The sequence below is a fragment of the Pezoporus occidentalis genome, unplaced genomic scaffold (genome assembly GCF_034315485.1).
Source record: "Pezoporus occidentalis ecotype Australia unplaced genomic scaffold, CSIRO_AGI_Poc_V1 ctg104, whole genome shotgun sequence".
Taxonomy (NCBI): domain Eukaryota; kingdom Metazoa; phylum Chordata; class Aves; order Psittaciformes; family Psittacidae; genus Pezoporus; species Pezoporus occidentalis.
This window is the reverse complement of record NW_026912822.1, coordinates 2,293,524-2,319,705: the sequence shown is the minus strand read 5'-3', so window position 1 is coordinate 2,319,705 and position 26,182 is coordinate 2,293,524. Positions and strand designations below refer to the sequence as shown.

At 48.0% G+C, this 26,182-nt stretch overlaps 1 protein-coding gene and 1 long non-coding RNA gene across 3 annotated transcripts in view; both read right to left on the bottom strand.

Moving 5' to 3' along the window:
* The window catches only part of GSK3B (glycogen synthase kinase 3 beta), a 149,436-nt gene extending 143,477 nt beyond the window's left edge, over positions 1 to 5,959 (bottom strand). Inside the window, exon 1 of one of the 2 annotated variants that reach the window (XM_062618906.1) lies at positions 4,550 to 5,959. In XM_062618906.1, the coding sequence (XP_062474890.1) occupies positions 4,550 to 4,637 (88 nt within the window). In that variant the 5' untranslated portion in view covers positions 4,638 to 5,959. The remainder of the gene's footprint in view (positions 1 to 4,549) is intronic. The other variant, XM_062618912.1, reaches the window with a different exon arrangement.
* A 3,160-nt stretch (positions 5,960 to 9,119) lies between these two features.
* LOC134163619 (uncharacterized) lies at positions 9,120 to 16,982 on the bottom strand. Its single transcript, XR_009964779.1, has 2 exons — positions 16,868 to 16,982; positions 9,120 to 11,335 (listed from the first exon to the last, which is right to left on the bottom strand). It is a non-coding gene; the product is annotated as an uncharacterized LOC134163619 (long non-coding RNA).
* Positions 16,983 to 26,182: the final 9,200 nt, after the last annotated feature.

Here is a 26,182-nt window from a genome sequence, read left to right as displayed (position 1 = left end):
GTACAGCAGACAGCTCGTTTATTCCTTCTCAGACTGCAAGGATGACTTTGGGGCTCTACAGCATGAGACACTTCTCCCTGTAGCACACACGGGCATTAGCTAACCCCAGAAGCACAGTTAGTTCAAGTTTAAGCACAAGGAAAGCTGGTCACCCAGCACCACTCAAGAGCTACACAGGGCTAGAGTCAGTGATGGCCAGACACAGACCACGCACCAGGCTTCTGGAAAGGAACAATCTTCCTCTCTCCAGCAAGGAGAGCAGGATGGGCGGCTTCCAGTTTCTGAAACCAACTAGGCAGAAACTGCTATCAAAGCAATAGGGCCCTACCCTAACTGGGTTGAGAAACAGAAGGTGGCATTATCTCAATCATTTCACCAGTTTCAACAGCCCCACTCATTCCTTCACACTGAAGTTGGCCAGGGTGCTCTCTTCCCAGGGTTCTTCCATACACCTACCTGGGCATCACAGTGTATTAAACTGTCACCTAGATGTCACATGCTACCTAAAAATCAGCCACTTTTATGTCCTGGCTTGTGCAGTGGTTACCAGCAGCGCAGTAAACTCTCAGACTTTATTTCTTTATGAACCGCTTCTTAAAGTGCCATTACACTAACAAAAGCAGCATCACACTCAAACGCCAGCAGCAGAACCATGTGTGAACAATACACAGCAATACAGGTTTACCAAGCTATTGTGCTTTCAGGAGATTACAGAATTCAAAAGACAGTGAATCCAAGAAGAAAAAAAAAAAAAAAACAAACAAAAAAAAAACAGAAAAAAAACACCACCAAAACTTTAACAAAAACCATTGGCACCAGTGAAACATCAGAGTCCAAAATGAATTATTACAAGATTGTCCTTTAGATTTTGCAACCAAGAATATGCACATAACATCAGAATTAGCTAAAGCAAATCAAATTGCCTTCCTCACCCTCCAACTGAACAAATTCTGCATAACCAATTACAGAGCCACAACACACATGGAGCAAAACCTCTTCATGGCAAGCATCAGCCATGACATTATTTACTGCAGACAAGATAATTGGCTGCAGTTACAATAAGTATTGCTGTCTACAGGGACGTGGTGTTACTTGAAAATACTCATTTTCCAGAAGCTCAGGGAAGGGGAAAGGAAAAAAAAAAAATATAAAAAAAAAAAATCAATTCCATAGTCATTAGATGAAAATCCTTAAACTGCAAACTTCAAAACTTCTATTTTTATACAGATATTTTTGGTCATGTGTTGCATGGCTACCCTTTGTATTTCAGGATTATTCTTCCCCACTTGGGAAACAATGTACATCTGGAAGCAATGCAACAACAACTAGGTGAAGAACAAAAGAAAGCTTTAAGCTCATATCTCTTCTCTTATACTACAACCAGCAGGTTGATAGTATCAGTAAGGGGAAAACTGGAAGCTCAGCTCCCTCATCTTGAGGGACAGGCTCAACATGAGGAGTACATGCGCTTTTTGTGTGTGCACGGAAAGCCTACAAACCCAGCAATACAGACCAAGAATAACCTACTTGAGAATACCTTCAATGCAGAAATCCATATGGTGGGCTGGAAACAGTGGTGGAGTGATTTCAAAACCACCAAAATATTAATAGAGAAAAGAAAAATAATGAGATTTCAGAAGGTACTCTTGATGCTGGTATGGCCTGAAAGAGATACAAAAAGGCCACAGGGTTCCTACTCTTGCAGAGATGTTAAAACCCTTGTAATGTCAATTATAGAGCAATGAGAGCAGCATGCATGCCAAGTCATCTTTCCCAACAGCCAGAACAGCAGCAGCTGTAGGTTATCTCCCATCCTTTCATTCAAGGATCAAGCTTTCTTACCAACTTCTGAGAACAAAGTCTCATAAATTAAGTCTAATAAATTATAAAGGGAAGAGATGAAAAATCCTTACTTGCTCTTTCTCCCCCATATACCTCAGAGAAAAGCAATCACCATATGCTTCTAGTACTGCTCCTCCCAGGTAACGGAAGGATCAGCAAGCCTTCCTCCACTGCTTTACCAGTCTGTTCCTCCACACCTGGATCCATCCTTCCTATGTAACTTGCAGTGCTCAGACAGAAGCAGCAATAGCTGCAGAGACACGAGAGCAAGAGTGACCTCATAATTCGATTTCACCACTACACTGGACTTGCAAATAAAAGCAAAAAGGTTGGTACATAACAAGTCAGGTTTTGTTCCCTGATGACTTGGAGAAGGCGCGTACCAAGAAAGAGGTACTAAAGATGCATGAGAGACTCAGAAGATACCAATCCATCAATTTTCACCCACCTCACAAGGGCTCTTTTGTCCCAACTTTCACTTGAAAGGGCTCAGAATGTAACTAAGTATCTGTAAATATACAGCAAAATGAAAGAGCCAAGCAAACTCCTTGTTCACCACACAAGTGATCTTCCCCACCCCCCCAAGCACTCAATACTGGCACTAGATAATTTGCTACATCATTCCATAGATGCTATTCATAAGAATTCATGAGAATCAGACAGATACAACCCTTTTTGACACACAGATTTTTTTTTCTCTTACAAAGCAAAAGGAAAAAAAAAAAAAAGGAAAAAAAAGAAAAAGTTAACTTTGTGGCCTGCCTTGCATGGATGGATGAACTGAAAATTTCAACTGCATTTCCCATAGAGTCCTTGTACATGGTTCTCTTGCTTTGTTCTGACATCTTTTTCCAGACAGCAGAAGGACCAGGAGCACATGACTAGAGCGACTGTGGGGGTTATCGCATACGGCCTTTGTTTCTCACTCGGTGTTATACACTTGGGATTGAATCATATTTGCAAACTTGTTAGTCTGCATCAGTTAGCACCCTCTTTACAGGCAAGCATCTGTCTAGTCTCTGACCTCACATAAACGGAGGGAAAGGAGCATCAATGACCTTTCAAGAATCAAGCTGTAGAGCTTGAATAAGACAAATACAGTTGCTGAGCATGACAGGTCTAGGGCTCACTTGGCTTAGACAGCTACCTGCAGAAATACTGATCAACAAAACCTGCTTCCTATTCCACATGCACATAAATCAGTAAATTAAAATGGAGTCACCCACGGGTTTTCTCCATACAGATCAAGAATCCTTAATAAACGCTAATGCTGGACCTGATAAAACATATGCCCTTTTGCTGCTAACATGGGTTAACTGCACCCATGTTTTCTGAATGCTGCAGGCACGCTGATCATGCAGATACAAGGTAGGCTACAGACCCCGAGCCAAATGCTCTCTTCAAGTCTTCAACCGCAGTGGAAGACATTTCAGTGCAGAAAAACAGAATTCCTGATCTGTCAGAAATCTCACAACCGTACAGCGCTTTGGCACGAAACACACAAACCGATGGGCTATATCTGCACACATGCACACACAGAGCCATGTCAGGTGTGGCTGCACGCAAGGATCAAATACATCAATCGAATGGTCATACATATCAAGCTTTCTTGGTCCCATAAAGATGCCACCCTGCGTTTCTATAAGAAAAAGGAAGATATCCCTGAAAACTACACTATTAGTAGGAATCTGGAAGAACAATTAATGTGAACATATTCAAATCAGGAGTTAAGAAATTCCCTATTATAATCAATTAGCCCATCTTAAGCAACTCTGAACAGGCCCTGTTCCATCGACACTGTACATTTGTTCAGATTTAATACATATTTTTTATTCACATACACCAGCTAATCCTACAAACTTGGATACGAAGGATGGGCACGTATTAAACACGATTTCCAGCACACCTGTGCAGAATAAAGCACAAGGCCTCATTCTTAAATATATTCCTCTGATCAGAAGACTGGAAAAGGCATGGCCAAGACTGAAATAACTACTCCATAGGCTCACATGTCAAAATAGCCATTTTCTTATCCCCTCGATTGAGCTTTCTCCCAGAGCCTGGAGGATATTAGAGAAACACCTTTTGTAAGCTCCCGTCCCTCCCCCCCCCCTTTTTTTTTTGCCCTTTTTTTTTTTTTCTTATAAAAGGGCTGGACTAAAAGGTGCTCACACCCGATCTACGGGTGCATGGAAAAAAAATCTTCCTAGCTCTCCAGAGCCAGGAGTGCGTAAAAAAAAAAAACACATAATGAACATTAATGTCACGGCAATACCTGTGTGCCCGCAATTCGCTTCCTCCTTTCAAGGGGGAAATCAAAAGCAAAATACATGCTACGGAGCTGCCAATCCGTTTCACAAAGCGGGGGGGGAAGAGAAGGGGAGGAAGGCTTTTTAATTAGCCAGAGGCTGCTTACAACGCTGGTAGCGATCGGGGGCTGAGGACAAACCAGCCGGCATTTTTTTTGTCCAACAGGCCCCAAACGAATCGGCGGCGTGCGCCTATTCAAGGTTAATGGAGGGGGAAGGGGAGAGAAAGGAGCTGCCTCCGCCGGGGCTGGGGCCGAGCTCTCGACTGCTCTCTCGGCCCCCGGCCGGGCTCCCGCCCGCCGCCCTACCGCCTCAGCGAAGGGTGGAGAGGGGGGGGGAAAGCCCCAGCAGGGCCGGGCGGACAGACAACCACCCGCGCAGGGCGGCAGGATACTCACGGCTAACTTTCATGCTGCCGAAGGCCGAGGGCTGCTGCACCGGCTTGCAGCTCTCCGCGAAGGAGGTGGTCCTGGGCCGCCCGGACATGGTTCCCCCGCTCCTACTGTGCCCCGATCACCGCTCTCTTCCTGCCTTTCCCACTCCTCCGCCTCGCCCCGGCGGGCCCGTCTGCCGCTCCCTCGCTCGCTCAGCTGGAGGAGACGGGCGGGACGCGCCACATGAAATGCCGGGGTCCCCCCTTCCCCCCCCCCCGGGGAAGCCCCCTCCCCTCGCGGTCTCTGTAGCGCTCGGCGGCGGCTGCTGCTTCTCCTTCGTGTTCCTCTTCTTCCTCACGCCGCCCGTTCCTCACAAAACCATCCTTCCCGGCAGCGCCGGTGGGTCCGAGAGCTGCCTCCGCCCAGTCCGCAGCCCCCCCGGGCCGGCGCCGCTCCCGCTCCCGGCCGCGAGCGAGGGGGGTTGGCTAGGCCTCGCTGCCCCCACCCCGGGCGCCAGTCACATGGGGCGGCGGCTCACGGCCCGGCTCCTCTGATCCCGCCGCTGCGTCTCTTGGGTTTTTTATCCCCTTTTCCGCTTTTTTCTTTCCCTTCTTTTCCTTCCTCCTCTTCCCCCCCTCCCCTCGCCTTTCCTTCACCTCGCCTCTGAGGGAGGCGGCAGGGAAAGGGACTATTTTTTCTCCGACGGCGGAGGGATCTCCGCCGACTGGAGGCGATGCGACCGCTCGCAAGGGGATCCGGCAGTGGCGGCGGGATCCGCGGCGGGCGGAGCAGGGGTGAAGCGGCCCGGGCGGCCTCGCTCGCTCACGAAGGCTTCTCAGTGCGGCGCTGAGGCGGCGGCTCCGGTGGGGCTCCTCATTGCGCCCGCAGGGGCAGCTGGCGGCGGATCAGGCTGGGGACGCTGCACTGCGGGACGCGGCCGGCGGCGGTGGCGCAGGCCATGACGACGGCGACGGCTCCGCGGTTCCTCCTCAGCCGGCTTCAGAGCGCTGACGGCGGCGGTTAGTGCTGCTTCCCCGGGCGCCCAAGGCACATGGGACTCGCCCGCCCGGCTGAAGCCTCCTGCCGCTCCCTCCCGGGGCTGGCTGCCTCCTGCCAGGCCCCCCTCCCTGTTTGTGCCGATCAGTCCCTTTGTCCCCGCTGCTGCCTCCGCTGCGTGCCGGGCTCCTGCTGCTGCGCTCTGTGTGTGCGCCAAAGCCGCGCAGCCGCCTATGCCTGTCGCCGCCCTACGTTGCGGAATGGCCGTAAACGCCTTCAGTGAATACCCAGCCGAAGAGCCCGACGCATTCGTTAGACCCCAGCCCGAGGCCCTCACGGAAACAGCCGAGCGTCCTCGGGACCAATCCCGAGGTCGTTACGGAAATGCCTGTAACCAATCATAAAGCCATTACGGGCGCAACGGAGTCTCCCCGAAGCGAAACGGAGACCCAATCGGAAAACGCTGCCACCGCCCTAGCAGCGCGTTCGGCAGCCAATAGGAAGGAGGCCTCTCTTCCGGCTATTGCCGGGCTGAGCCGAAGCGTGAGAGCCAACCAGAGGACGCGCTGCCGCCGACGCACAGCCCTGGGACGGGTTCAAGCTGCAGCCCGAGGCGGCTTCTCATTGGCTCACGGCGATGAGGCGGCCCGAAGACGCCATGTAGCTCTCCGCCACCGGCCAATCCGGAAGCCCGTTGGGGCACGGCCGCTCACCTTTATGACCTAGCCGTGCGCGGGCGGCCGGGGCATGCTCAGTGCCGCGTTAAGGGCGGGCAGCCGCCGCCCCGGTGGCTGTAACGCCCCTCTCACCCCTCCGGGGGTGGCTCGCGGCTCTGAGTTGAGGCCACTTGGGCAAAGAGGAGGCAGGGGAGAGGCGCAGAGTTCTCAGCCTGGTTTGGGTTGAAGGGGCCTCAAAGCTCATCCGGTTCCAACCCCCTGCCACGGGCAGGGACACCTTCCACTAGAACAGGCTGCTCCAAGCCCTGTCCAACCTGGCCTTGAACGCTGCCCGGGATGTGGCAGCCACAGCTTCTCTGGGCACCCTGTGCCAGCGCCTCAGCACCCCCTTGGTTTGGGCCTGAAACCATCGGGGCCTGAGGTCAGTCCCTCATTGAGCTGGTATTAGGGTTCAGCGTTAAGACCACTGTTGTTTAATATCTTTAGCAATGATCTGGATGAGGGGATCAAGGGCACCCTCAGTACATTTGCAGATGACACCAAGTTGGATGGGAGTGTTGGTCTGCTGAAGGACAGGAAGGCCCTGCAGAGGGGTCTGGACAGGCTTTATCAAATGGGCTGTGGCCAATGTGATGAGGTTCAACAGGCAAAGTGCTGGATCCTGTATCTGCAGGATCCCACACAACGCTCCAGGCTTGGGGAAGAGCGGCTGGAAAGCTGCTCATGGAAAAGGACCTGGGGATGCTGATTGGCGGAGCTGAACACAAGCAGCTTATGCCCAGGCAGCCGAGAAGGGCATTGGCATCCTTCATAGTGTAACCATCAGGGCCAGGGCAGTGATCACCCCCCTGTAGTGGGCACTGGTGAGGCTGCACCTCGAATCGTGTGTTCAGCTCTGCACCTCTCTCTACAAGAGACACACTTAGGTGCTGGAGCAGAGCCAGAGAAGGGCAACAGAGCTGGTGCAGGGCCTGGAGCACAAGTGTGATGGGGAACGGCTGAGGGACCTGGGAGGGTCAATCTGGAGAAGAGAAGGCTCGGGAGGGGCCATATCGCTCCCTACAACTGCCTGACACGAGAATGGAGTGAGGTGGGGGTTGGTCTCCTCTCCCAAGTAACAAGAGATAGGGCAAGAGACATCAAGTTGAGCCAGGAGAGGTTTAGACTAGATATTAGGAAGAAATTTTGACACCAAAAGGCTTTGCACTGGAACAGGCTGCCCAGGGCAGTGCTGGAGTCACCGGCCCTGCAAGTGTTCACACACCATGTAGACAAGGCCCTCAGTGACATGGGTTAGTGGTGGCCTTGGCAGTGCTGAGGAATGGTTGGACTTGATGAGCTTAAAGGTCTTTTCCAACCGAGTTGATTCTGTGATTCAATAAAAGACAATGACATTGAACCAGCTGTTGCTACCATGTGTAGTGTTGTCCATAGGCCTGTGGTGTGGTTGGTGGGAAACCTCAGCAGCTGTAGGAGAGGGGCACAGTGTGGTGAGATGGCTTGTTATAAAAATACGGCAACAGCACACTGGAAGTAGCGCATGGAGTGATGGTAAAGCTGCTTCAGAAACTGGGCAGAGCGATGGAGATAGAAGATCAACGCTCCTAGAAGATGCTCCCGATTCAGCTGTTATCAGCAAGACAGGAAACACAGTTTGTTAGAGCTATTAAACTGGCCCTTATATCCAGTGCCACCATGAGTGGATTGAGCTTGGCCCTGGCCACAGTCCCAAGTACTGTTCTGGAAGAGCTTGGACTTCAGGGCTCTGAAGCACCCCTGGGGCATCAGTTCCCAGCCCTGCCAAAGCAGGTGCTGGAGTATTCTCCCTGCTGTGACCTCAGTAAAAATACTCAGCAGTCCTCAACAAAAATCGAGCACCAGTTGCTTATGCCATTAAAAAAAAAGCGTTCTTGCCAGAATAGTTTATACCACATACAAAGCAACTTGGACTAGCAGAAGCACTCCTTGACAGTGTTAGGTTCTAAGAGTTGCTGGCACCAAAATATTGCCAGATTTAGGTTTTTTTCTTCTTCCCACTGCCATTCTGAACCAGCTTGCTATGTGAGCAAACTAAGCTAAAATTTATCCTTTACAAGAGCTGTTTTCCAAAGCAGAAAACAAACACAGTCTCTCTAAATGGTTCAGCAGTTTGCTTGCTCCAGGGTGCTCAGTTTGCTGGAAACCTTTTTTTCCTGTCAGTTAAATAATTAATATCTTTACCTACTACAAAGGACCTGGGACTGTTTAAGGTTTGATTCTTCATGAGCTACCTGTGCAGCTCTGTACAGCTGGAAGCTTGACCGTTGAGAGTGGTGTGCCCTAACAAAGACTAAAGACACAGTCTGTAATCACAGTATTGGAGTGGTGCTGCAGCCACCCCACCATAGTCATCATTCCAGCCCTGCTCTGAGATGCCACTGTATCAAACATTGCTGAGGCACAGACTCAATTGGCTATCAGCCATGAAAATGACATCTCCTCTCTTGTTTCAGTACAGCTGTTGATCCCAGCCACGGCTATTTGTCAAAAATTAGGGCTACAGATTGGATTAGTTCTGTAAAGGATGGTCTTGCACAAAAAGACAAATATGCAACTAGGCAGTGGCTAGCTCTCCTCTACCTGAAATGCGCCGCTAGACATTCCACTCATGAGCTTAAAATTGGTGGTTTTTTTTGCCATTGAGCATCAAAATGCCAATGCAAATCACATCATCTTATTTTCTGGCAAAGTTCTTTCAAAAGACTACATAAACAGGAGATCCAGCTTGAGAGACAGATGAGTTTTTGTTAACTGAAGAAAGTTGGTGATCTGAAAAACAGCAGGGAGGGGAGGTTGAGTTCCTTGCTTTAGCATTTGTTGTTACTCATGATAGTAGTAAATAAAAATCAGACCAATGCGTACTTTATACTGACAGTGTCTGCTTGAAAAATATTCCTTCCAGCTTTATAACGAGTGTACAACCTGAAGATGGAAACCAATTTCATTCACTTACAGAGAACAGGTTTACCTCAGGAAAACAGCTTTATGCTTGTCCTCCTGTATATGGTATAACCCTTCCCTAAAATCACCCAGTTTCCTCTTCAGTACCAAAACAACCCGTATCAAGCCCAGAACTCTTGGTTGCTGCTAATGTTGCTTTTCTGAATGCCAAGTCTATCCATGCACTTGGGGAATGCACAGGACAAATATCCCAGCTGCTCTGTTTCCTATTAGGCAATCCTGCCCACATTTCCAAGTAATAATTAACCAACCAACTCTCCAAAGCCTGTCCATTCAAGTCTAGTGTCTGCTCATCGACTAGGAAACCACACAAGTGTGCTTAAAGGAGGATTATATGTAGTTGAAGGGGTGGGAAAACTACAAAGCATCTTCCATTTCTGTTAGTCTTCTCACAGATTCTTCCCTTAGCTAAGTCTACTCTCAGAAAAACCCTCAACACGTGATAAGGGCATCTGTTAATCTTTCATCCTCCATTGCAAAACTGGGCTGACAATTAAAATCATTCGGGAGAGGCATGAGTCTTTTTTTTAGACTGAAAGGTTCTCTTTTGACAACATTGCAAAGTTCATCTTTATTTTCAGCCTCTTGGCTGATGAAATGACCTCCCTTGAGAATCTGCAAATATAAATAGAATTGACGTTTTAATGATCGGTTTTCACAAGCTTGTATAATCCAGCGTCTCAGGCACTGATATTGTTCCAAACCTGGCTGCAAGGGGCAGGTTTACAGCTGCCGTGTTTCTGTAACAACCGAGTTCCCAGCGAGGCTGCTTGAAAATAGGAAGCATCCAATAGGAATTACTGAAGTGTCATCTCTCTGAAATGCCGTAAGGTGGCAGTGAATTGGGAAACTGGTACTATTCCCTGGTAGAACAAAGCTTTAAGGAGCTCAGCGGAAGGGGGGTGGTGGGGTGTGCTTTGTTCGTGTAAGGCTTTTCATTTGTCTGTTTACTTTTCATATATCACCCTAAACTTCAAATATCTTAATCAGACGCTGAGCGGGTCTGCTCCAACATGCACCCGTAGACATGTTCCTGCACAGGGAACTCCTGCCTTGTCATTCTCTATTGCTTCCTTTTTGGGTGTTCTGTAGGAAGATGTTGTGTTTGCTTACCTCGCAGCTCTTCCTTGGTCATTCCATCAGGAGCCATGGTGAGAGGGCTACCTCCAGTAGCCTCGTAAAGAGGCAGTCATTCAAGGCAGTTTGAACTTCTGTTATGCTTTGCAAATCTAAACAATACTAATGGATCTACCAGTCTTGCATTTAATTCCTTAATATTGCCAGGGGAATTATCCACGGAACAAGTTACTGAGATATTGTAATGCCTTGTCTCCTGTTTGATTGGCGTGGGCAAACTCAATGGCTGTGGTTAAACTTTAACTTTTCTCTTTTTTTTTTTTCCAGTGGAAAATCAGAGATTGTAACAGTAACAGATGTACTGATTGCCCAGGCGTTAATGATTAGAACAATAAGTCCTGAAAAGTGGGGTTGATTTTTGTCCTAGAACAAAATCTGAAGAAATCTATGTTTAGAACATACCGGTCGCATTTATTTTTCTGAGCTGGATGCATGGTTTTCATCTTGAGAACCAAGCATTTTGCAATGATTTCCTGTCACAAAATATGTCATCACCAGCAATTGCTTCAGAGAACAGCAAACGTTTTGCTGATCTGGATATGTGGGGGTGAACCTGGCCCTTGCAAGACTCTAGGTAAGTTTGCCAAAACCAACAGAGCCAAGTGGTCTGAACAGTTTAATCTAACAGGAGCTACGGACCACGTCCATTTCTCAATTCAGCGCAGTGGAACAAGCAGAGACACCAAATACAGGTTCATGGCAACACTGCGACACATGGAAAACATCAGTGACTTCCTAGGTGCAAAAAATGCATCCTTGTGTGGAAGTCCTCCCTGCTGCACAGGTTTAAGGTTGGTCTTATCCACTGACTCTTGAAAGAAGCATCAGGTTTCCCACTGTGCCAGGAGAACATCTTGTTCTGTTGGACAGTTTCCCTTGCTCCAGCATTTGTCTGGCCACACCTTCTTCATAAATAACCCTGGAAAAACCACAGTGTCCAGAGCCAGAGAAGCTCTGTCATTCTAATGAGCCTTTGACATGTCTTCCAGAGAGTCATTCCCTGGAAAGCACAACTTATGCCTGTTTCCCGAGGAGTTTAAAAGAGTTCAAATCTAGAGAATTATACTTCTGTGTGTATCATCTCTCTCAGATGCAGTTAAACAGCTCAGACTGACATCCACTTGTTTTCTGTTTGCATTTTCCCACAGCAGGTCTCCCTGTTTCTGTAAAGAGGCTACTAAGAAGCATATGGGTCATTCCTACAGCAGGAAATCTAAACAACCCCATTCCCCAGCATTTACTGGGGCTCCCTCTATAGTACAGTATTGGTAGAAAGGAGTATAAATGTCCCATGGTCATTATTTCCTTGCTTCTCCAATCAAGTTCCACGCTGTTGAGGAGACTTTAAAATTGCAAAGAGTTAAAGCCAACCTGATCCCTGAGGCCTTCAGTCCATTCTAGAAAATCATGTAGGGCTAGGAAGCCTTAACGTGAGACAGGGAATAAGGAGTACCCTTTAGCTGGGCCTTGGTAGACATACGGGAGAGGCATGGGCAGGGGAGAAGACCCAGGCTGGTTTCCAAGCTGTCACAATGACCTAGAAATTGTAGAAGGATGCAAGCACAACAGCCAGCAAAGGAGATTTTGGGGTGCTTCCTCCTTCAGACAGCTGGGGGATGTTGCACCAGGGTGATGAGATTTACTGTGCTTTCTCACAAATGCAGGAAGAGGTTTCTCTAGTTCCTATTGAAACAGTTTTGGAAAGACAGCATTGCATATGGTGCAAGGTGCCAAGAGAAGGAGAAAAAGCCATTCGGAATAGATGTTTGCATCACCAAAGAAGCAAAGAAGGCAGCAATACGCCTGGTGGAGCCTGCCTGGGATGCTGTCCTTGCTGCAAGGGCTCCCTGCAGACCAAAATTACCATGCTTAGCTGCAATGAAATGGGCATCCAGCTCTTGCTGTCACAGCTGCTTTTACCTGGGCTGAAAACAACTGCATGGGTACAGGTCTCCCCAGCCAGCTCCCTGGGGGAGAATGGGGACAGCAGTGCTTGGTGTTTTAGAGCCATTCTTGATACCTACAAGGTAAACTGTGGGGAGTATAATACACTTCTGTCTGCAGAGAGGAATGATTGCTCTGCACTATACAGCACGTAGCAAAATGGTTGAATAGAGCTGTGAAACCTTGGCCATTCTATATACATCAGCCACAGTAGTGAACTTGCACTGTTGTTGTATGTCTCACCAATGGACCGAGGGTCTTCAGTTTGGAATTAAAGGTGGTGATTCTCAGAAGCTGGGAGAAAATGCACACTTAATTATGAAGGGGCCAAAAATGTAACAGTATTTTCACTTTGGGTGTTGAGTTTTTACCAAGCACTCTAACTGAATTAAGGAGCCCTGTCCCTGCCTGCTCCCTAATCACTGTTGCACACTACTTCCTTCATCTTTGGCTTGTAAATGGTTACTAATTGTTGCTGCATATTGCATTGTACATCTGGTGCTTACAGCTGTCTTGCCCTGAGATGGAAACAGCTGTTTTTAAAAGGAGAGCTCTCTCCCAGATCACTAAAACATCTGGAAAGTATGGCATTGAAACTCAGTTATCCAATATAAAAACTTAGCAAATATGTGAACAGGCTAGAGGGTCTGCAAACACAAAGCTTCAAAGTAGGCACAGGAATCATAACAGAAAAGACTTGTGTCTTGGGTGTTTCCCATAAAATCAGCTAGTTCCCTTAATTCTCTGTGGACTGCTTGACATGGTAAAACCTTTTACGCTCTGCACAACATTGCACACCTCTTAATTTGATCAGACTAACAACCCACATTGCTTTTGCTTCAGCCCTATTAGATGTAATTCAGATGCCTTTCTTCAAGGAAGGATTGAGGATCAGGCAGCACGATCCAGCTGTCTGGAGACAAGAAACCAGTAGCATGAAAGCACCGAAAAGCCCTAGAAATCAATGGAAACAATTTCATTCCTTAAAAAAAAAAAATAATTCCAGAATCTCATTTCCTCCTGAACATTATGTGACCTGATTGTTACAAGCAACCTATTTTTTTTCCCCTCCCTGTTTATTTTGTGTATTTAACAGCACTGAGCGTACAGTCCATTGTTTTGCTAATGGTCAGCAAAGCTTATCTGCCGATCTGGCCCAGCCGCTATTGCTCACATGCTACATGTTCTGCAAGATTTGGATGAGCACCCCTCTCAAACGCTGCAAGAGGCTGCAAGCCAAGCAGCAAGAGCAAAGCTGAACTCAACAGGCAACAATGAGCAGGCATATAAGGACACAGACAGGAAATGGGGGAGCTTAAATAAGGTTAGCATGATTGGAGCAGCAGTCACTCCAAATGACCCCTAAGGAAAGAGCCTACAAGCAGAAAAAGCCCGATAGGATTAACAATGCCTTTTTATAAAGGAGTTATTTCAGGACATCTGACTTAAGGGAAATGCTACATTTATTTGTTTTTAATTGGACTGGATGCAAGCCATATCAAGCTGATGATGCTGGTCTGAGTTCAAAAGGATCTCTTTTTGCCTTGTGGCACAGGAGCAAGGGGGCAACACAATTAATGGGAAAGGTGACCCTTTCAGGAGAACGAAGTATTTCTAAGTTAAGCAGTTATTGTATATGTCAGGTGCTTAAAGTAGGAGTTTTTCTAGTCCCTGGAAGGTGAGAGACTTCTCCAGGAGGTGATTCTAGTTCTCAAGTAGGGTTGCTCTTAAACTTCACCTAGAAGAGCCTCTCTTTTCTCCACACATACAGAAGGACACTAGGAAGACCTACCTAGTGAGTGGGCTTTGGGGCAAGAAGCCTCCCACTAGGTGACAGGAAGGCAGTTACATTTCTAACTGGACTCTGAAAGTCACTGGTGAATGATACCACTGATGGGCAAGTACTTGGATAATACTGACCCCATAAATATATAGTACTAAACCTCATTTTTTTTTTTGGTAAAGGGCTTGAAACATGCTGCTTGAATTCAAATCACTAAGTGTGAAAGTAAGGGAAGGTTTATAAAACACTCTGAAACATCTTGCCCTGACACAATCAGAAACAAGATACTGGACTAGAAGCCAGGGGCCGAGTTGTTTGGTAATCGGGGATCATCTCAAAACCCAAGAGTATTTTATCCTGACAATAAGAAAAGCAAAGGTGGCTGGAGGCATGCATGGATGAACAAGGAGTTCCTGACTAAACTGACATAAAGAAGAAACGTACAAAAGGTAGAAGCAGGGGTAGGTGACCCAGGAGGAAGCCTTATGGGTACAAGTGTCCTTCAGCAATCCCAGGCCCCTGAGCAAGGGGCCCAAAAGTGTTTGGGGAGCTGGCTATTGACACTGCAAGGTCACTCTTTGAAAGGTCATGGAGAGGTTCCTGAGATCTGCAAGAAAGCAAATATCACTCCTATCATCAAGAAGGAAACTACAGTCCGGTCAGCCTCACATCAATCCCTGGAAAGGCAATGGAGTAAGAAGTCATGGAAACCATTGCCAGGCACATGAAGAACAAGGAGGTAGTTGAGTGTAGTCAGCATGGATTTACAAAGGGGAAATCAGGCTTAACCCACCTGACAGTCTTCCGCAGCAAGATGACTTGGTTGGTGAATGAAAGCAGTGGATGGTGTTTGCCTTTAGTAAAGCTTTAGACAGTGTCTGATGTAACATCCCCATAGACAAGCTGTATGGGTATGCAAGAAAGTATGGAAGTGGACAGTGAAGGTGACAGCTCCAGCTGACCCTCCTCAAGCAAGGGTGGGTTAGACAAGATGATCACCAGAGGTCCCTTCTGTGCTCCACAATCCTGTGATGATTCTGTGACCCACCGCAGCAGTTCCTGGTGTCCTGTATGCTGCCAGTTCTTACACACTTTGCTGATTTTTCCCTGAGGTAATTATAGATGTTACTGGTGTAATTAATTGCACCGAATGCATATACCTCTGAGGATGAGGTGGTTATGGAGAAACCTGAACTGAATAGAATAGTCAGAGGAATCATCCACAAACAAACTACAGCAACTGGGAATCATCATGCATGACTGTAAGGTTCTGTACACATGCTTTCAGCAGAACAAGCAAGGTGTGGGGAGAGAGAGGCTGACAGAGTGCACAGGGCAGGGCCAAATGAGAAGTGGGAGATGAGCAACCTATGACAGCCAGTGATGAGCACAGTGCATAAGCATTTCAGTTTCATTTCCCAGTCCATGGCAACATGAGCTGGGCTATTTGTGTAGTGGTGCTAAAATTCAAGCCCTAACACTGCATTAAAACAGGGCACCAAGCACGAGCAGTTACATCAGAGGCAGCATTTTCAAGCTGAGCACTCACAAAATGGAGAAAACACAATTAATGACTGCCTGAGAGAAGTCCCATTTAAATAACCACCCTGAGAAGTCCCATTTAAGTGACCAGGAACTCTGAAGCAGAGGCAGCTCTCCAGGGCAGTTGTCCACAGGTTGAACCATGAGCTTGTATTTTAACAGCGGCATTTCCAGTCTCCTCCACAGCATGGCCCTGATGCATTTTGTGAACTGAGGCAGGATCCCATTAAGAAAAAGAATGTGATCGTGCCATTAACATCTGTCTTGCAAGAGAAGATTAGAGTAACATTTGTCAAGAATGGCCCTGCGTTGGGGGAAAGAGATGGACTGGAGTCCCCAGGTGGCTCCTTGAGGTCCCTTCCAGGACTGTTTTCCACAAAGTCATACATGCCAAAATTAAGCTAAATTAAGTTTGCACAAATTGTTTTAGTTCCAACTTTCCATGACTCTGGAATGCTTGATTTCAGAGCCTTTTCAGCACAGATTACAATGTGCTGCTTTTTAGGATCCTCGTTGGTTTGTTTTAAAGCCAACTCAACTGAGCAAGGACACTACAATATGCACATCCAGGAGGTTCATTAACAAGAACAGGTCCACCACAAGGACCTCTGACAGGGACTGACAGAGGCAACCCAGGTGATTATACCCTCTCCAACTAACAAACGTAAGGGTGGCAGTAGGAAGAGATTGCTGTGCTGCTAGCCAGCATCAGAGGCTTGCCTTTCAAATCCACATGCTAGCAGCAGATGAGTTGAGAGTTTCAGAACAGCCAGGTTCCCTTCCAAACTCCGGAGAGCAACATGTGCCACAGGAGCTTTCTGCTTCTTTCCCTCTGTGTTCCCTCCAGTCCTACTTTTTCAAGGCCCTGGAATAAAAAAACCCAGCTCCTTTGCTACCTCCTCTGCTCCTTGCTCCACCACTGTCAAGTCAGAGTCTGTCCTCTCCCCAACTCTCGCCTTCACTAATTGCATCTCACCTCAAGTCACATCTATACCCCACCTCTGTCCTGCTCCTAGTCATCTGGCTTGTCCTACCATCACCTCTACCCTTTCCCCTATTTCGTTGCTTTAATTTTCAACCAATAGCTGCTCCCAGGCCCTGAGTTCTTGGTGCTTTAACCCTTCCCTCTATCCTCCTTTATTTTGTTGATTCAGAAAATTAAGATCCCCACCTTCCCTCTTCTGCCCCGGTCACACCATCTTTCCTTCTTTTACTCCCTCCTCCCCCAGCCCCACTTACAACAGGTTCTTCAACCAGATTTACCGCTTTCCTCCCACAGTGGCTTCCACAACCACTTCTTCTGCCATGCTGCTTCAGTGGCAGCATGGTGGGCATCACCTTTATGAGGGGAAGCCCATTTTCACTCAACTCAGTGCACCCTCCCACAGTGGTAACGGCAACGACTCGCAGGTGTGGTGGGTTTGACTACCGTCAGTGGACAGCCCAAGTGCATCAGCAAGGACATGGAGCATACTCAGCCAGGGTGGAAGTTCCAGGCATGTTTTGGGAATGGCTTTTTGTCCACTAAATGCTAAGAAGCCTCTGCAGATCTGCATGCCTTATGACTTTTCAAGGTCATAAAGTGTGGTCCTGGTTGGATGGGTTTTGCCAAGACCCATAGAAGTTAGATTTCCAGTTCGTATGCTGTGAGGGAGAAGCATCTCAGACAAAAAAAAAACTAAGAAACAGGCTTGAAATGGGGACAAATGTGTTTTTGTTAGCCATGCTCTTGGAAACGTCCTGAATAATTTTCATTGTAGCTTTCCAGCACACTCAGCATGAATACTTTGGTATAACACTTAAGCTTTAAGGAAATGATAATCAAGTGAGTCCGAGATATTTTTATGGGAAATTCTGTGCATCCTTTTTATGCAGGGGATATTATGAATCCCTATGCATGGGGGTATTAACTGTTAGATAGTGCGATCAGAAAGCATTTTACTTTCTTTCACTGTTGTTTTTCTCATTTCCATTCTCACCAGTTATCAAAATCTAATTGCTGCATACTCTGGGCCTCTAACATCTTCATTGATAATCACTCATTCTTCACTTGATAACACTTTATACAATTACAACACTAATTCTTCATTGGAGACTTTTTTGCTGCAGGACAAACTCCTCATTATCTGGAACACCCCCTGAATTAATTTATTCCATTGGTTACTACAGACTTGTAAAAATAGGGGTTTTAAACTGGGGACTTGAGTCAGAGGTGGTGTTAAAGGAGCAATCTGCTTGAGCAGCCGAATTGGTATGAGCAACATCCTTCCCAGCACAGTGTCACGGGCTCCTCTTACACTGATCACTTTGTTTTGCAAAGAAGACGTTCAGGTTTATTAAATGAATTTAAGTTATCCTGGGCTTGGGCATCCTTGCTGAGTTGCTGAAAAATGCCGCAAGGTCTGTGTTAGGGGTGGAAATCACCCCTGCTCTCTCCAACAGATACAGACATCAGTAAGACAGCTACTGCTGTCCAAATGACATGAGCAAATAAATGTCTTTTATATGTTTTGGCCAGCCCAGCCTTTCTTTCCTACTCTACAGGTAGGTTGCAAACTTGCAAAACCCAGTGAGACACTGGAAATTTCCCTGTAATGAAAGCATGTCTCACAACACTTCCAGGCATGTTGCAGCAGAACAAAGCTGTGACCTGTTCTTTCATCTGCCACCCTAAGGGTAGGAAGATCTTTAAAAGTCAGTGTCTCGTTTATGACTCTGCGTTAGAACAGCCTAAACTGGTCACAGAGGGAAATGATTTTATAATAGTCCTGTAAAAGCAGAGACCAAGTCTGGGTTGCTCAGCTGGTAGCTGCACAGAGCTTGGCACCAGTCCTGGAACCTGATGAATAATGTTTGAAACGATATTGTTCCCAGATTTCCAGCTGTACCGGAAGGTAGGTGGTCAGCACAAAACCTACCTTACCTCCTCCTGCTGCTCCAAGATTGATGCTGTCTGGATCAGGCGGAGGATAGCCCAATTCTGCCAAATAAATAGGCCCCTGCTGTGTGCAGCATAGAGGCAGCATCTCTGTTTGTAGGGCTGTGGCCCCCCTGCAGCCCAGGCTCTGATTGCTGAGCAGGGCACTCATTTTTCCCAAGGGAAAGATGCAAGGGGATTTTTTTTATGGAAGTGCTTTAGCAGATGTACCTCACATGCTTGTGGGGTTGTTCCTAATGCTGTCATTATCTAGAAAAATCATTGCTTACTGGTAGAAATCTCATCCTTGCTGCAGCAGATGCTTTGACTGCTGACAGGGAAAAGGGTTCTTGGTTCTTTCTGATCTGTGATTGTCAAATCCCAATTTTTCTGGACAATGGGGTGATCCTGAAAAAGCAGGATGTTTCCCCATTGTGTAAGGACACAAATATATACAGGAGCATGCATAGAAATACTTTATATACTAAAACCAGATCCTGTGGGCAAACCATCCACATAGAGCAACTACTGGCTACTCAACAGCAAAATCACTGGTCTCCATTGTTGGTACCCCAGTTTGTTGCCTGAAATCCTTCCCCATCTTTCCCAACTCCTCTCTCACTTTTTCCAGAGGACATTTGGGATTCTCACTGAGGTCCAAGACTTGCTGGCTGAGAAAGTTAACCAGGGCCCAGCTGGAAGCATAAGCTTTTGTTTTCCTGTTTTGTGATGGGTCAACCTGTCTCTCAGGCCTTCCTGGTGAAGCACCCAAAGCCTTTTCTGCAAATATTTAGTGAAGAAGCTTTGATGCATCTCAGGGAGGTGGCTTTGTGTTCACTTGAATGACTGGTGCCAGTGAGAGAGAAAAGAGAGCATGGGTTTTCTCTCTGAGATGAGCACAATGTTCAGTAGAAGAGACAAGGCTCTTGACTCGGAACCTTCTCCTTGAGTAAATTAGACTCCAAGTCATCCTCAGGTTCTCTTTGTTGTTGTTGAGCTTGTCTGCTTTAAAGGCTCAATTCAGATGCCCTCAAGCAGCTAGTGCTGAAGGCAGTGGGGGCTGAGGGTGGAATTTAGCCTAAGGGGTCATACTGTAACACAACAGGTACCCAGTAATGCCAGACTTCCAGAACAGGAGAGCCAGCCTCCCCCCTTGACTGCAGCATGCTGATATCAGGTATTAGGAGAACTAGGAAAAAGACCTCATCACTGAGGAGCTGTGAAGAATAGATTGCAGAAGCAGGAAAGCACTAAATGTGGGTTTGTTACTGACGTGATAAAGGTTGTAATAGCGAGGAAATGAGCTGATATTTGCAAAAGCATGATCCACCAGCAAACAAAAGATTCACCTGTCAGAGGAAAAGAAGTCTTTATCCAGCACCTGTATCTGGGGAACTGTTCAAAAAAAAACAACCAAAACCCAGCTGCTTTCAAACAAGGGCTTGAATTTGCTGTAATTATGTACAGAGTAACCCACTGCTCATGGATCTGCCTAGCACTGCTGTAAATTCAAGGTGCGATTGCATCAGCTAATATTATTCCTGCAGTTCCCTTTGGTTTGAAATATTGCCCGCCTCATTTGGGTTAGATATGAGATGTAATTGCCTGGAAACCAACACACAACTCCTGAAGGGTGCCTTGCTAGTTATATTCACCTTGTCCATGCTATTCCCGCATTGGATCATGTCAGCAGGACAATGCCTTCATTTTCCCTTCCTATGGGCCCCTTGACCGGTACCAGGAGCTTCCTAAGGAACTTGGGTCCATATGGATTTCCTAAGCCATGGGAAGCCCCAAGAAGCAAAAGCTCTTCAGGGTTTCTGCACCTCTGAGCACTTGCAGGAGGTTTGCTGGGAGGAAATACAGATGGACAGGCTTTCCTCTGTGAGTATATTAAAATACTGCTGGTAAATCTAGCACCTGATGGGTGCTGGGATCCCCACATCCATTGCAAACTTGCAGGGAAAATGTCAAGTTCCTGCTGACCCACAGATTTTGCCTTTCAGATACCCTAACTGCCAATGAGTATTTCTTCTTCAGTGCTTCAAAAGGTGGGTGCAATTCTGTTCTAGCATCTTGCCAAACTCTTTATAGACTCCTCTGCAGCTGGCAGCAGGGAGCAATGTATACAGCCATCCTCCCATCGCTGCAATGGGTAGCGATGAAACCAGGGCTCTCCCTCAGTGCCTTCCTGCAGATACAAAGAGTGGCAGGTATGAACTGCTAGAGGGAGCTAAAAATAGATAGTTTCTTCTCCAAGTAGACCAGGGATTCTGGGAAGAAATGGCCATTTTTCATTGGCATGTAAGTGGCTAAGTTAGGAAACAAGAAGGAAGAACAGCTACTAACTAGAAGACAGCATTGGCATGAGAACAAGTAGATAAAAATAGGCTATGAAAAAATGTGGGCTGCAAATCAGAACCAAGTTTCCTTCTGTCAGAGTGAAGTTCTGGAATAACCTGCCAAGAAAATTCCCAATGAATTTTCCATCTTCAGATGGACTGTGATATATTAACGAGAGGGATTTCATGACTCAGTGCTTGTCATAGCTGGGGAATACGATGATGATTAGGAGATCCCTTCTAGCCCCACATTCCTGTTGGTATGATAACAGAGGAATCTGTGTAGGGTGCAGCAAATGCTGAATCACTGAGTGCTTTATATAGCTGTCTGGCAGGACAAAGTCCTTCGCACCCATCCTGTCTGCAAGAACCTCCAGGACAAAAAAAAAGTAAACCCTTAAATGCTTGTAATCTGGCAGCACAAAGCCCCCGAGGCCTGAGTTAAAAGAAAATCAGCTGAGCTATTGGCTCCTTTAGCAGGGGAAAGGTGATGGTGTGGGCATGAAAGTAAGAAACCTCACTGTAAACACTGAGGTGAACGCACTCCAGCAGCTTCAACACACGGTTTTAACATGGGAAAGAAACCCAGTGCTTGGAACCATGTGGAGGTATCCCATGCACTTGCTCAGCCATGTGTGTGCAGGGATCATTTCCACACGGCGTGATCCTATCATGTAGCGGAAAGTTCCTGCAATTAACACCCACTACTAAAACATCCACGGTTCTCCCGCCACCCCAGGACCCACAACTCTTTTGATGGTGTTTTTCCTGTCTCCTAGGAGTCCCCCAAGGATGAGATCACTTTCTATGGCACAAGGCCAGCAATCAGGCTGCAGCTTACACTGACGCAACTGTCCTTGCAACTGGACGTCTACAGCTTTGCTGCTCTAAAAGCAGACCTTGGGGTAAGAGCAGCAGCTGCAGTTTCAGTAGTACACAGCTAGAGGTAGGGGCCAAGCACCCATGAAAAACAGGATAAGGCAGAACATGGGTCCGGTTTCTGGGCTCAGGAGAGTAACACTGCTCAAGAGGAGAGTGCTTCTCCACAGCCCTCATAGCTGTTGGATATAAGGAATACTTCTCTGTAGCTTCTTCTGGGCCTGTGGAGGTTGGTTACAGATGTGGGTGCTCTCTCACCTCTTCAAAACCTGCAGCACAGGACACCTAGGGCCCCTCACTGCTGCTCCTCACTGTGTCACAGGAGCATCCCTGCACAGATGTGGCACCACTGTACAGCTACCATCTCAACAGGTTGCACAGTCTGGTTGTACTGGGCTAAGGACACTTGTGGGTTTTCCCTCATGCAGCACTTCTGAATACTGCACCCATTATTTCTAATAACTGCCCCTGGTATCAAAGCTCGGAGTGAGAGGTTCCCCACAGATCCCAACTGCTGATGCCAACACAAGGCAGTGGGGAAAAAACTTCCATGCCAACAGCCATCACTCTTCTCCCATAGAGCCTGGCTTAATCCCTCTCTGCCATAGCTAACAAAGCTCTGGTTTTGTTGTTGGATTGGGGTTTTTTTCCCCCTTTTTTAGGCCAGGCAGCTGAATCACCATCCAGATCAATTTTGTTGTTTCCTAAACAGTCACAAGCTGACAGGGTAACAGGCAGACTGAGCGATGGCAGGTGGTACAGCCCAAGAGCCTCAAGGCTTCCTGCCTTCCTGGCTTTTGCCAAGGCCCAACAAGCAGGCACACAGAGGCATCTTGTACTGGCTGTGTGATGTGACCCTGCCTAAACTGCCATCAGCAAGCAGAGGGCATAAAAGTGTCTGTGCACCACTGGGGTCAGGGGCAGAGGCCACAGAAATTCTGTGCAGAAGAGCAGCACCTGTAAATGGTGTGTGGGCAGGGAAAGGCTCTGCTCTCTGGAGCATCCCCTATCACACTGCGCACAGCAGGGCTCAGGGATGCTGGCTGAGGTGGACTCATAGCTTCCTATGGTTTGCAGACAGCAGTAGGAGTGACAGAGCTGGAGCCTGTGGAGATGCACAGCTAGCAGGGGAAGGATAGCTTGGAAACGTGTCTCAAAAATACTCAAAGAACCTCATCAGCATCAACTGCTGTGGCTGCCCCATGCATCACTGAAAGTGGCAGCCTCTCTGTTGGCAGACACCACTTGGATGGGGACAGGGTACTGGGATAAGGTGTACAGGATTACTGTAGGTTCTGGGTAGCAGGAGTTTCTCACATACCCTGAAGCACGTTTGTAGGGACAGGGAGTCCAGCACTCACCTGGGAGCAAGCAGGGAACCTCCTTTAAGTCACTTACCTTTCATTTTGATTTCTGTCAGATGAAGGTTCCTGCCTTGAACTGCAAAGAGGCACAGCCTTTCCTAAGCGGAACACATTTAGACAGCAGATACATTGGAGAAGGAACTGCTCATGTGGGATATGGATACTACAGGCCCCCTTGGGTGGGAGCCTCTTTAAGGCTACATCCATCATCAGTGGCAAGGCAGTCATAGTCAGTTATAAATCAGAGCACTTGCAGTCCTGCTGCCAAAAACCTCAGCTCTCAGAGCCTTTCTCTCCACCTTCCACAGCTGCCCCTACAGCTGCTCAGAAACCTTGGATTCAGGGCAAAGCTGTAATTAAGGTGCTTTGAATGGCTTAATGGGAAGACACAAGCTCCTCCAAAGACTCTACAGAGCCATGGCGGAACCAAAAGCTGAATTCAGGTGCCTCAAGTTAAGCAGCATGAAGGCTCCTCTGTGTGCCTGTGCAATGCCTAATGCAAAGATCCTGTAATGGCAATGAAAAGCAGCCCATCACCTCACTCTATTCTTTCTTCTCACGTACAGGCAATCCAATCCGTCACACAGTGCTTTGACTGTTCCCCTCCTGAATTGAATGCGTATTTCTTAGTAGATACAGGAGAAGGTCAGAGTTGGGAGTCATCAAAAACACTAGTGGGTTTTTGTGTTTGCACACACATGTGCATGGACGAACTGCATCAGCCTTCTGTGTGCATGAAGAAAGTAGAATCATAGAACTGTTTAGGTTGGAAAAGGTCTTTAAGACCATCAAGTTCAACCAATAACCTGGCACTGCTGAGTCCACCACTAAACCATGTCCCTAAGGACCACATCTACACATCTTTCAAATACCTCTGAGGTACTGCCCTGGGCAGCAACCCTTTTGGTGTTGAAATTTCTTCCTAATCTCCAGTCTAACCCTCCCCTGGCGCAGCTTGAGGCCGTTTCCTCTTGTCACTTGTTACTTGGGAGAAGAGACTGACTCCACCTCACTCCATCCTCCTGTTAGGCAGCTGTAGAGAGGGATAAGGTCCCCCCGAGACTTCTCCAGACTCACACCTGCCCCCCCTGCCCCGGTCCCTCAGCCATTCCCCATCACACTTATGCTCCAGGCCCTGCACCAGCTCCATTGCCCTTCTCTGGCCCCGCTCCAGCACCTCAATGTCTCTCTTGCAATGAGAGGCCCAGAAGTGAACACAGAATTCGAGGTGGGGCCTCACCAGTGCCCAGTACAGGAGGACGATCACTGCCCTGGCCCTGTGGGCTACTCTATGTCTGATAGAAGCTGGGATGCTGTTGGCTGCCTCGGTAGGTGTATCCGCATGACGTGCAGTTTTCACTTGGTGGCTGCTGGTAATCAGACAGAAAAGCAACTGCCTTAAATGCCAGTGATAAGTTTACAAACAAACCACGGGTTGAAAGTCCTCTGGAGGGTTTTTCTCCATTCACTAGTGGATTTTAAGTTAATTTTTTCCATCAGCTGCTTCCAGGTGGCTTCATGGTTGATCATTTCCTATGACCATGCTGCAGTATTCCCTACCCCCAGAGCAAAGTGCTACTCTGAACGTACTTGGGGGTGGGGAGAAGTCAGTCCCAATTTGGAAAAGAGGCTTTGCCCCATGTGTAGCAGTGTCCCTACAGCGTCCCAGCGTGGGGTGCCCGAGGCTTGGTACCGCACCCAGCGAGGCAGCAGCAGCCCCTGCTGCGAGCACTGCCAAACTGCAGCCGGCACTTCCCCAGCTCCGGCGGGGAGGAGATGGACGAGGAGCACCCGGGCCTCATCTACGGGACCCTCCAGGGCTCCACCGGGGAAAGGGTGGCCAGAGACCCCCGCCCGGGGCTGCGCAGCACGGGGGAACCCCGCCGGCAGCCCAGCTCTGCACACCATGGGGCCAGATGCGCTCCAACCTCTTGAAGGAAAGAGGGCTATAAAACACCATCCGCTGCATGCTGGCATGCACAGAATCATAGATTGGTTGGGGTTGGAAGGGACCTCAAAGCTCATCCAGTTCCAACCCCCTGCCACGGGCAGGGACACCTTCCACTAGAGCAGGTTGCTCCAAGCCCCATCCAACCTGGCCTTGAACACTGCCAGGGATGGGGCAGCCACAGCTGCTCTGGGCCAGCACCTCACCACCCTCACAGGGAAGAACTTCTGCTTAAGAGCTCATCTAAATCTCCCCTCTGTCAGGTTAAAGCCATTCCCCCCTTTGCTGTCCCTACATGCCCTTGTCAAAAGCCTCTCTCCAGCTTTCTTTTAGACCCCTCTTAGGCACTGGAAGCTGCTCTAAGATCTCCCTGGAGCCTCCTCCAGGCTGAACAACCCCAACTCAGCTTGCCTCCATAAAAAAGGTGCTCCAGCCATCGGAGCATCTTCACGGCCCTCCTCTGGACTTGTTCCAACAGGCCCATGTCCCCAGACATGCATGCTCACAGGGTGCTCCTGCTCCCCTGGGGTCAGGGGGTATGGTGCTTCCTAGCTCTACACAAGCTCTCTGCAGTGTTGGTGTGGCACAGGGTGGATTCGGATGGTTAAAACTGCTTTTTAGGTGTGCACAAGAAAGTGGTGTGGAGAGGCAGGCTGTGGCATGCTTTTCTAAGCTAACCCCCACCCTGCACTGCTCCTGCCCACCTCTGGCTTGTTCAGCATCCCTCCTCATCAGTAAGGGCAGCCCACCCTTCTGCTGGGACCACAGGAGATCTTCCACCTTCCTCACACCCTGCCTGGGCTTCTCTGTCTCCAGCCCCTGCTGCAGTTTTGCCCTGAAGAATTAGGGGACCCCAGTCAATGCATTTCACCCCAGCCAGAGCTGTCAGTGAGGGATTTCACCATCATACAGGATAATGGAGAGGACATCATTCAAAACTGGGTTTGGGATCACTCCGTCACCTGCCCTTTTAACAAAGCCTTTCTCCAGAGGGTTTGCTATGCTCCATGTGTCAGGTTTCAGCATCCTGAACTTCTGTGGAGGCAACGATATGCTGAAATGCTTCACAAATACCCCCCAAAAAGCAAGCACACTGGGTTTACTGTTCTTGATACTTCTAAGATAAGA